The sequence below is a fragment of the Pleurodeles waltl genome, chromosome 3_1 (genome assembly GCF_031143425.1).
Source record: "Pleurodeles waltl isolate 20211129_DDA chromosome 3_1, aPleWal1.hap1.20221129, whole genome shotgun sequence".
NCBI lineage: Eukaryota > Metazoa > Chordata > Amphibia > Caudata > Salamandridae > Pleurodeles > Pleurodeles waltl.
The window spans coordinates 964,341,064-964,353,310 of record NC_090440.1 but is presented as its reverse complement, the minus strand read 5'-3'; the positions used below and the strand labels follow the sequence as shown (position 1 = coordinate 964,353,310).

General features: G+C 47.2%; 1 protein-coding gene across 2 annotated transcripts in view; it reads right to left on the bottom strand.

Moving 5' to 3' along the window:
• The window catches only part of LOC138284826 (mucin-2-like), a 283,362-nt gene that overhangs the window by 151,836 nt on the left and 119,279 nt on the right, over positions 1–12,247 (bottom strand). For both annotated transcript variants that reach the window (XM_069224011.1, XM_069224012.1), the window contains exon 2: positions 184–263. In XM_069224011.1, the coding sequence (XP_069080112.1) occupies positions 184–263 (80 nt within the window). The remainder of the gene's footprint in view (positions 1–183; positions 264–12,247) is intronic.

Below are 12,247 nucleotides of genomic sequence, written 5' to 3'. Positions count from 1 at the left end.
TACAGCAGGCTCATGGGCCCACCCTGCATGTTAATTTGTATGTATTTAATGAGGTACATATCATATTTCAGATACTATGCACATCTCACAGGTCATGCCAGACAAGAGATCCATACATTACCCAGTCACTTGGCATCACAGAGGCACAGCTATTCAGGATGCATTAATAAGCTTGGCACTTACTGTCTGAATATGACTCTCCAAAGCAGCTGAACAGCAGTGAAAGGCCGAGTAGAACTTTCATAGTTACTTCAGGCTCCCACCTGAAACAAACGTATAACATCTTCAGTGGTCATCTATCAGTGCACAGAGGCAACAGGAAGAAGCTAGGACAACGAGAATGGCCATACATGGGAACCTTTTGTGTTCATCCCAGGGTTGGGGGACAGAGCGTGAATATACACCAGAACCATTCATGTAACTATGAGAGGTGAAGAGATAATGAGGTCTCATGTGCCAAAACCTTTACCACAATCATGAAAAATGAGAACTGGAGAGAGATCATCCATGGTAACCGTAGGAGCTGCCATTATGTGAGGGGGGATCAAGGAGTTGCCATTCTTTGGAATGCGCTGTGACACCACGAGGGATGGGGGATAGAGAGTGAATGCCCCTAGAAGCTTTTCAACCACTATGAATAGTTAGGACAAGGAGTGATCATACACAGCAATCATTGGATGCCCCAAGAGGCCATAGATTTATACAAAGTGACTGTGCATGGGAATAAAAATGATGCTGCCTTGGGAGCTAGTGTAAAATAATTGACCATCTAGGTAATATTTAGTGTCACTATAACTTTGAGTAAGGTGGTAATCTTGAATGTCTGCTGTTATTATGAGGCATTTAGAAAGAGAGTAATCATATCCAAGAAGCTTTGGAGCCACTGTGTAGGCTGGACTGAGTGGATGTAACCTTTGCTGCCACCATGACTCTCGGGAACAGAAACTGATCCTGCTCAGGAACATTTGGTGTCACAATGAGGAGTGGACATATAAAGTGACCATACCTGGGAACCTTTGGAGCAACCACAAGGGCTTTGGAATGGAGACCAGCCCAACACAGGCCACTTTGAACTGCCATAAGGAAATGAATAGAAGAAATGGAATTCTCTTCCAAAAAATCTGAGAGCCCTAAGTCTGAGAAGTATTTCAAGTCTGCAATGAAAAAACATCTGTTTGGGGAACTCTAAGAATAGGCCATCTGATCAGTCTACTGGATTATCTCTGAGGCTCTTCTTCCAAAACAGCTGTGTGCTTTAGATGTGGTATTCTTGGTAGTCGATCACTGTGGAACCCCCATAAGGGGTGAGATGTTAGAGACTGGTAATAAACCACACCCTTTGCCACGGTCATAATGAGTGGACAATAAGAATTTACCATAGCAAGGATTGTCTGAAGCCACTAAAACAGGTAGGGGATTGAAGGCGACATTATCCATAAACCTTTGGGACTGCCACGAAATACTTCCATTATTTATAGATGTATTTTATTAACTTTGGTGTGTTTCCAGAAATCAAAGAAATAACATCAGAGGATGCCAAACAATTAACAAAAAGCAACATTTCTTATTCATCATATACATGACACATTCACAACCATCTACACTGAAAAGAATCAAGTGACATAGGTTTTTACTTTGACACATGGACTCTTCATGGGGGTCACTCTTCAAATGGGTACACAATATTTCTTGGCAGGCCTTCCATACTTCTAAGACATTCTTATGTTTTTCAACTCATCTGCCTAGCTTCATGAATATTTCCTCAGTTAAGGACCACTCTGAGACATCTTGTATCCAATTCTCAACTGTCAGTTTCTTGGGTGTTAGCCAGTATATCACAATAAACATTTTAGCTAATAATCAAATGAGCTGAATAAATCTAGTCTTGGTTTAGTTGTTTGAGTGCAATGCATCAATGCCTGGCCGGCATATCTGTGGGAGCATCAAAATACTGAGCTGCAATGATTGCCACTCTTCTCTACACACCCTAACATGATTCCAATATTCATTTGTACATATACAATCCCATACCAGATGATAGTACATAATCCATTGATCTTTGCATTTAGAGCAGCCCAGTGCCCTGCTTGGATCTATCTAGTCTATGAAGCATTGCTAAAGTCATGTAGGGTCTATTTATCAAGCTGAAATACAGAAGCTGGTACCTAGAGTTGCTAGAAGCTTTTGGTATTAGTACAAGTGCAATGATATTGTTTGTCCATAAACTGTATCTCAGAGTCTGCCTTCCACTTCCCTCTATCAGCTCACGTTTGGGTGCATCCACCCTGAGGGCCATGTACAATCGAGTAATGCTTCATCAACCTTGGCCCACTCCCACCAGATAAGCAGAGCATGCTAGAGGTACGTGTTATGACCCGAATGTATCCACATATCTGCTGCACGGTCCAAGACAAGGCATGAAAATGAAGTAATTGACTCCTTTATACAAGAATGCTTCCATTGCACTCCCTAGCAAATTCAGTGCACCCAATTTAAATAGGTCACCTGCTGTCATGCAACCTCCCACCTTCCATTTGAACAAATCTATTTCTGCATGTAGTTGTACAAAGCCAGGGAACTGCCACAAAGGTACGTATTGTGTGTATGAGTGTGTTTTACACCAACAGGCACAGACTACTTTCTACACTGGTTTCAAACCCAGCTCTGCTCGAGGTACCGTCAGTTACAGCTTGGGTCCTGAAAACATGTATTGTGCAAAAGCATCAGTTGTGAATAATCAGTCTAGGAGCTCCCTACCAGTGCTCCAGTTAGGGTCAACCAACCAGCCACAAACTGCAGTTAGGCCACCTCATAACATGCTGTTAGATACAGGACACTAATCCCTCCTTTATGTAGTTACATGATCCCATGCATACTGTGTTAGAATAAATAGTAGCACCCAGGCAAAACCACCATCTTCAAGATGGCTATTCAGCCTGCTGCGTGCAGAGGCAGTTGGATCCATGTACCTAGTAATGTTTGCAAATCTGCAATCAGTTTATTCCTTTTCAGTTCATGCCATTTCTGCTCTATGTGAGTCATCATAACCTCTAGGTACTGGAATCAGGGTGTTTCATATGGCGTTTCGAGTCACAGGAGTGCTTGCACAAATATACCAGGTTACCTAGGGGTAACATGAGTGTTTTTTGCTTGTTGATTCTTAGCCCACATTGCATGCTAAACCTCTCCAGTATGTCTCTGAGTCGTGGTATGACTTCAATTGGGTTCATCATATATAGCAGTAGATCATCAACATATAGGGGGTCTTTAAGACCCCGGTGGTCTGCGCTAATGTGGCAGTAGTACCCCCAACAGGCCGACGGTTCTTACCGCCACATTATGACATTGGCGGGTTGGCTGGAGCCAACCCGCCAATGTACCACTCCAACCGCCATGGCAGTAGAAGCCGCCGGGCTGGAGATAAACGGCATTGTGCCGCCAGCACTATTATGTCCCTGCCACGAAAACCATGGTGGTAGGCCCTATCAGTGACAGGGAATTCCTTCCCTGTCACTGATAGGAGGCCCCCACCTGCCCAACATCTACACCCCCGGTAGGAAAGTACCATCTTGCCCGGCATGTTACCCCAATTTTTATTGTATGTATGTTTGTTTTTGCCTATGTGTCACTATGATCCTGCTAGTCAGGACCCCAGTGCTCATAATGTATGCCCTGTATGTGTTCCCTGTGTGGTGCCTAACTGTATCACTGAGGCTCTGCTAACCAGAATCTCAATGTTTATTCTCTCTCTGCTTTTAAAATTGTCACTACAGGCTAGTGACTAATTTGACCAATTCTCATTGGCACACTGGACCACCCTAATAATTCCCTTGTATATGGTACCTAGGTACCCAAGGTATTGGGGTTCCAGGAGATCCCTATGGGTTGCAGCATTTCTTTTGCCACACATAGGGAGCTCAGACAATTCTTACACAGGATTGCCACTGCAGCCTGAGTGAAATAACGTTGACGTTATTTCACAGCCATTTTCACTGCACATAAGTAACTTATAAGTCACCTATATGTCTAACCCTCACTTGGTGAAGGTTGGGTGTCAAGTTACTTAGTGTGTGGGCACCCTGGCACTAGCCAAGGTGCCCCCACATTGTTCAGGGCAAATTCCTCGGACTTTGTGAGTGCGGGGACACCATTACACGTGTGCACCACATATAGGTCAATACCTATATGTAGCGTCACCATGGTAACTCCGAACATGGCCATGTAACCTGTCTAGAATCATGGAATTGTCACCCCAATACCATTCTGGTATTGGGGGACAATTCCATGCATCCCCGGGTCTCTAGCACAGAACCCGGGTACTGCCAAACTTGCTTTCCAGGGTCTACACTGCAGCTGGTGCTGCTGCCAACCCCTCAGACAGGTTTCTGCCCCCCTAGGGCCTGGGCAGCCTGGTCCCAGGAAGGCAGAAAAAAGAATTTCCTCTGAAAGAGGGTGTTACACCCTCTCCCTTTGGAAATAGGTGTGAAGGGCTGGGGAGGAGTAGCGTCCCCCAGCCTCTGGAAATGGTTTGATGGGCACAGATGGTGCCCTCGCTGCATAAGCCAGTCTACACCGGTTCAGGGATCCCCCAGCCCTGCTCTGGCGTGAAACTGGACAAAGAAAAGGGGAGTGACCACTCCCCTGACCAGCACCTCCCAGGGGAGGTGCCCAGAGCTCATCCAGTGTGTCCCAGACCCCTGCCATCTTGGATACAGATGTTTTGGGGCACAATGGACAGCTCTGAGTGGTCAGTGCCAGCAGGTGACATCAGAGACCCCTCCTCATAGGTGCTTCCCTATCTCAGTAGCCAATCCTCCTCTGATGGCTATTTAGGGTCTCTCCTCTGGGCTATTCCTCAGATAACGAATGCAAGAGCTCACAAGAGTTCCTCTGCACTTCCCTCTTCGACTTCTGCCAAGGATCGACTGCTGACTGCTCCAGGACGCCTGCAAAACTGCAACAAAGTAGCAATACGACTACCAGCAACATTGTAGCGCCTCATCCTGCCGGCTTTCTCAACTGTTTCCTTGGGGTGCATGCTCTGAGGGCTGTCTGCCTTCACCCTGCACTGGAAGCCAAGAAGAAATCTCCTGTGGGTCGACGGAATCTTCCCCCTGCTAACGCAGGCACCAAACTTCTGCATCACGGTACACTGGGTCCCCTCTCATCCTGACGAGCGTGGTCCCTGGACCACAGGAGCTGGGTCCAAGTGTCTCCCACAGTCCAGTGGCCCTTCTGTCCAAATTTGGTGGAGGTAAGTCCTTGCTTCCCCACGCCAGACAGTAATCCTGTATACTGCATGATCTGCAGCTGCTCGGGCTTCTGTGCACTTTTCCAAGACTTCCTTTGTGCACAGCCTAGCCTGGGTCCCCAGCACTCCGTCCTGCTTTGCCCAACTCGCTGAGTTGGACTCCGACGTCGTGGGACCCTCCTTTGTGACTCTGAGTCGACCGCTGTAAGTGCCTTTACTGGTACTTCTGCGGGGGCTGCCTGCTTCTGTGGGGGCTCTCTGAGTTGCTGAGTGACCCCTCCATCTCCTCCTCCAAGGGGTGACCTCCTGGTCCTTCCTGGGCCCCAGCAGCACCCAAAATCCTTAACTGCAACTCTTGCAGCTAGCAAGGCTTGTTTGCGGTCTTTCTTAGTGGAAACAACTCTGCATCCTCCAGCACACCGTGGGACAACTTCTGACTAAAGGAGACATTCCTGGCACCTTACGTTGTTGCAGAATCTTTGACTTCTTCCACCCGGAGGCAGCCCTTTTGCACCTTCATCTGGGGTTTAGTGGGCTCCTGTCCCCCTGAACACTTGCATGACTCTTGGACTTGGCCCCCTTCTGTTACAGGTCCTCAGGTCCAGGAATCCATCTTCAGTGTTTTGCTGGCAGTTGTTTTTCTTGCAGAATCCCCTATCTCTACCATACTGTCTTTCTGGGGTAGTAGGGTAACTTTACTCCTACTTTTCAGGGTCTTGGGGTGGGGTATCTTGGACACTCTTAGTGTTTTCTGACACTCCCAGCGATCCTCTACAACCTTCACTAGGCCGGGGTCCATTCGTGGTTCACATTCCACTTTTGGAGTATATGGTTTGTGTTGCCCCTAGGCCTATGTCTGCCTATTGCATCCTATTGTGATTCTACATTGTTTGCACTACTTTTCTTACTGTTACTTACCTGACTTTGGTTTGTGTACATATAATTTGTGTATATTACTTACCTCCTAAGTGAGGGTATCCTCTGAGATACTTTTGGCATATTGTCACTAAAATAAAGTACCTTTATTTTTAGTAACTCTGAGTATTGTGTTTTCTTGTGATTTAGTGCTATATGATATAAGTGGTATAGTAGGAGCTTTGAATGTCTCCTAGTTCAGCCTAAGCTGCTCTGCTATAGCTACCTCTATCAGCCTAAGCTTCTAGAACACGTCTGTTCTACTAGTAAGGGATAACTGGACCTGGCACAAGGTGGAAGTACCACAAGGTACCCACTATAAGCCAGGCCAGCCTTCTACACCCCCCCATTTACACACACATGCAGACACACACTCATTCACACATACATACACGCATGCATTCATCCATTCACGCACACATCCTGCACACACATCAAAACATACACGCAGACACACATTCTAATTTCTAAACATACACGCAGTCACACTTCCATACATACACGCATGCAAACAACACTAAACACACACTCGCATTCACGCACACATACATGCACACACCCCCCAACACACATCATACACCACCCCTCCCCTGTCGGAGACCCGGAGGCCAGGAGGTCTTCCGTTAGGGGACGGGACGGGACGGGGCACTGCTACCACCAGCAGCACCCGCCAGCAGAGAACCGACAGGCTGTATTATTTTTCATAATACGGCTGGCGGCGGTCTACTGATGTGGCGTTGCTGGTAGTAGCAGCGCCACCTTACAGCCGGATTTCCGCCATTGTTGTAGCGGAAATCCGGCTGTGTTAATAATATGGCGGATGGCGGTAGGCGGTTTTACCACCAATCTCATAATGCGGGCCATAGTGAGACCATATGCCTGAGACAATAAATATCTATTGCCCAGTGTATGAGTTCTAATTTAATATGCCAGTGGTTTTGTGGTAAGAGGCAAACAATAATATAGACAGGAGGTACTCCTGTCTCATGCCCCTTCTCTTCGCCCCCTCTTCTGAGATCATTCTATTCATTTTTATTTTGGCCAAGGGTTTTGTATATATTATCCGGGCCATTGTTATACATTTGGGGCCAAATTTTGAGGCCCTCAACACATCTAACAGGCAATTAGAGGACACTGTGTCAAATACTTTCTTGGTGCCTAACGACACAACTGTAAGGGATTCCTCCATACATTTTAACTCACTCATAACATGCCTTCATTTTCTAATGTTGAGTGCTGTGCACCTGCCAGGAATAAAGTTCCAGGATCTGTATGCACAAGATGTGTTGCCATACCTGTAGCCTGGATGCCAGCTATCTGCATAATATGTTATTGTCCACATTTAGGACCTGATTACGAGTTTGGCGGATGGACCGACAGACGTCCATAGTGGTGACTGCCTAAAGACCGCCATATTACGAGTTACACAGGCAGGACCGCCATCGGCCAGCTAAAAAAGCCAGACCGCCAGTGCCATGGAGGGTGGGAAAAAGGCCGTCTGACGTCCAGCACCAACAGCCGGTTGACCAACCACCAACCATATAACATATAAGTTCAAAATCACAGTGGCGGACACCCATGGCGGTCTGAACCACAGCTGTTAGAAATAGGGTCTTTGGTTGGCAGTCAGGTTCCCCCCTGTCCAAGCAAGGACCCTCACTCTAGTCAGGGTAAGGGAGAATCACCCTCAGCTAACCCCCGCTCACCCCCTTGGTAGCTTGGCACGACCAGGCAGGCTTAACTTCAGAGTGCTAGGTGTAAAGTATTTGTACCAAAACACACAGTAACGTAATGAAAATACTACAAAATGACACAACGCAGGTTTAGAAAAATAGAAACTATTTATCTAAACAAAACAAGAGCAAAACAACAAAAATCCAACATACACAAGTCAAGTTCTAAATTAAAAAGCAATAAGAGTCTTAAATCCTTTCTGTTAGCGTTGAAAAGTACCTGGGTTGCGTCAAAGGGCGAGTGTGCATCGAAAAGGGTAAGCGGTGCATTGATTTCTCACCCGCAAGTGAGACCGTGCGTTGTTTCTCCTTCTCCGGTAAGGCTGGCGTATGTGGCTTTCCTCTCCGCAGGAGAGTAAAGAATCGATCCGGGCAAGCACTCGGGTCTGGGCAGATGTTGCGTTGTTTTTCCGCCCCCAGCAAGGTTTGCGTTGAAAATCCTGCCGCACGGTATCAACTTAACCACGCAATGTGGGTTGCGACATTAGCAGCCCCTATCAGCGGGTGCATCGTTCCTCCAGCTATGTGTGTTGATTTTCCAGCCGCGATTCCAAGAGAGCCTCAATATCTAACACGAAGCTGGTAGCGTGTCGTTTTTCAGCCGCTTCTCTGAAGGTGCACCGATATTTTCCCCATACGCGGTCTGTGTGTGGACTTTCATTCTTGGGCTACCAGCTTCACATTCCAAGATCCCAGGAACTGGATAGGGCACCACTTGACAGGGCAGGAGTCTTAGCAAAAAGTCCAGGTGCTGGCAGGAGAAGTCTTTGATGGCCCTGAGACTTCAACAACAGGAGGCAAGCTCAGGACAAGCCCTTAGAGATTTCTTCACAAGCAGGAAGGCACACAAAGCCCAGTCTTTGTCTTCTTGGACCGGCAGAAGCAGAAACTGTAGGATAACTCCACAAAGCACAGTCTCAGGCAGGGCACACTGCTCCTCAGCTCTTTAGCTCTTCTCCAGGCAGAGGTTCCTCTTGATGTCCAGAAGAGATCTAAATCTGTGGTTTTGGGTGCCCTTCTTATACCCATTTTGGCCTATGAAGTAGGCTCACTTCAAAGGAAAGTCTCTCTTGTTTGTGAAATCCTGCCTTGCCCAGGCCAGGCCCCAGACACACACCAGAGGGTTGGAGACTGCATTGTGTGAGGGCAGGCACAGCCCTTTCAGGTGTAAGTGACCACTCATTCCCTCCCATCTAGCACAGATAACTCATCAGGATATGCAGGCTACACCCCAGCTCCCTTTGTGTCACTGTCTAGAGAGAGGTGCAAACAGCCCAACTGTCAAACTAACCCAGATAGGGAATCCACAAACAGGCAGAGTCACAGAATGGTTTAAGCAAGAAAATGCCCACTTTCTAAAAGTGCCATTTTCAAACTTTTACTAAAAGATATATTTTTAAATTGTTAGCTCAGAGACAAACTCCACATTTCAATCTGCCCCCAAAGGGAATCTACGCTGTGGTAATATGCTGCATAAAAAGCCTCAATTCTTTGATAAGATTTTGAATGGGTTTAGAGTGAGTTAGTGATCTGTGCCTGATGTGCACTTGGCATTAATGTCAATGTGTATCTCTGACCCCTGGCAGCTCCCTTAGTCACACAGCCCTGTTGTCACCTTCCTACAAGATACATATGTCCTGTGCAGGATTGTTGACATTTCCACAGTGCAAAACGTGTGCTATATCCTGGGAACCCATTATATGTTACAAAATACTATAGTCACATTACAGAAAATGGGCAATGCATGGGTATGTTGCTTTGAATGCCATCTATGTACCATTGATACATATGTCCAAAAGAGTATACTGTGTAAATGATAAGTCACACAGAAGACCCACTCCCTGAAGTGGCATGAGTATGCATGGTTATATGTCGAAACCACGGGTGCTTCAAGCACTCGTGGCTCAACAACGAGGTCAGAACAACCTTCCCCCCTACCCACAAAAATTACTGCAACCCCTCCATCCCCACAACTACCCCACCTCCAAAATTACCAGAACCCCAACTCCCTCCCCTAAAACCTAAACCACCCAACCCCCAACCCACCCATTAAACCTAAACCCCTCCCCCTAAACCCTAATCACCCCCAGCCCCACCCCACCCCGCCCCCAACAAAAAACAGCCCCAGCCCAACTTACCTCCTCCTTCACCGCGTCGACTCAGACACCCTTCTTCTGTACCTTAACCACACATGTACGTGGTTCAGACATGCATGGTTAAGGTACCAAAACCAGGAAGTCATGGAAAACGAAAGTGTTGTTTCGCTTTTGTTTTTCACGATTTGCTTTTGTTTTCCACGACTTTGTGGTTTCGGAGTCGTTGTTCCAGGTGTTTTCCGTATGCATTTGTAAATACACAAGTCAACACATGGACAGGCTAGACACTTTCTGTACCCACCATGTCAGTCCCTTCATTGTTACCCATATGTGATGGTTGAGGTTATACTCTGGCAGTGGCCCCCATGGAGTGTATACAGAGAATCATTCTCACAGATTATGAATGTTCTGATGCATTCATGCCTTCCAGAAGCCACAGAGGTGTGATGTGTCTCATAGTTGGTGAGATCTCAGTCAGATTGCTAGAGCAAGCCCACAAGATGTCAGTTGACCTACCTACTCATTGCAGGGCCCGAGCAAGGTGGTAGGTTGATCTGCAGTTCCAGAAGGGTTTGTAGTCATGTCCCTGTACTCAATGGCTACTATGTGCCACACTTGGGAAGTATGAATGTTCTTAGCTTGCTGTACTGACATGTACTTTGTGTGAGACTTGTGGACATAATTTTTTGTTTTGTCTTTTGGATCTATGCAGGTCAACGCCCATCAGAAGAAAGAGATTTGGAGAGCCATCACCTGGAAAATGCAGACCATGGGGGTCCACAGCCGGTGGAGCGCCTACTGTCGCAATAGGTGGTAAGACCTGGATTGCTGGGCCCGGAAGATCGCGGAGGCCCAGCTGGGGCTCTCCTTCCAAAGTGGGCCAGGGTGCCTGTCAGACAATGACTCCCTTAATGGCCTGTATTCTGGTGGTGGCCTATCCAGAGCTTAATGGGCATTTGAGAGCAGCACACCAGTCACAAGGGGGTGAGTAGACCGCAAATTCCTGACTGTCGCATTGCCAGATGCTTGAGTGAGGTTCTGACCACTCCCCCTGACAATTAGGGATGAGCCAGGTACCACACAGTAGATGGAAGATGGTTTGTGTTGCCATGTCATATATATCAAACTGAGGTGTGCTGCCTTTTGGACCAGGGGCCTTGGACTACACTGGCATGATTCCTCAAACCACTTGCTCTGCAGGTACCACATATGGCTGTGTACACTGATCTTCCATGTACTGTTTGTTGTAGTGGGTGTAATTTCTGTCCAACAGATCACTACTCTTTATTGTTACAGGCCAGAGGAAAGTAAGTGTTGGATCACTGTCCTCTGCCATGTGTCTGGTTATATGAGTTTGATGGGAATCTGTCACCTAGAAGCAAGTTTTCTGCAGTGTATTATGGCTCCTGGTGCCTAACTGCAGTCTCTGATATGTAGGTGTTCGTCATACATGTGACTGCTCACATGGCTAAATGATTGCAGCTGTAGCAAACAACTGTTCCTTGGTAAGTGGGGAATGTCAATATACACAAATAATGTGCCATTGCTGTAGCCAACATTCCTTGTGTCTATATGTCAGCATGTGTCCCTTTCTTTTCAGTAGGCATTTGTAGGCTGCTGTTTCATGCATGATCTACCTATGTTGATGGGATGATGTCTGTATAACCTCACATATTTGTACGTGGCAAACTGTTTGTAGAACAGTAAATTTATAATGGGGAAACATTTGATGTTGTACTACAGACAGGAGTGTGTCACCATACTCTGGTGTCTGACAGATATCTTCATGCATCATAGTATGATATTTGGCATGTGGAACTGCAGTACCAATGAGGGACATGGCAGGTAGGCCCAGAGTTTGGATCCACTTTGTGTTTATCTATGCCCTAGAAGAGGAATCATGAGGAAAAGTGCACAGCACATTTGTAATGGCAAAGGAGTGTGGCCCTTACTGTTGTAATGCATCATAAAGGGGGTGATTCTCACCCTGGCGGGCGGCGGAGGCCGCCCGCCAGAGTTCCCCCACCAAAATACCGCTCCGCGGTCGAAAGACCGCTGAGGGTATTTTGGGATTTGCCCTGGGCTGGCGGGCGACCGCCAAAAGGCCGCCCGCCAGCCCAGGGCAAATCAACCTTCCCACGAGGACGCCGGCTCAGAATTGAGCCGGCGTAGTGGGAAGGTGCGACGGGTGCAGTGGCACCCGTCGCGTATTTCAGTGTCTGCAAAGCAGACACTGAAATACAAAGTGGGGC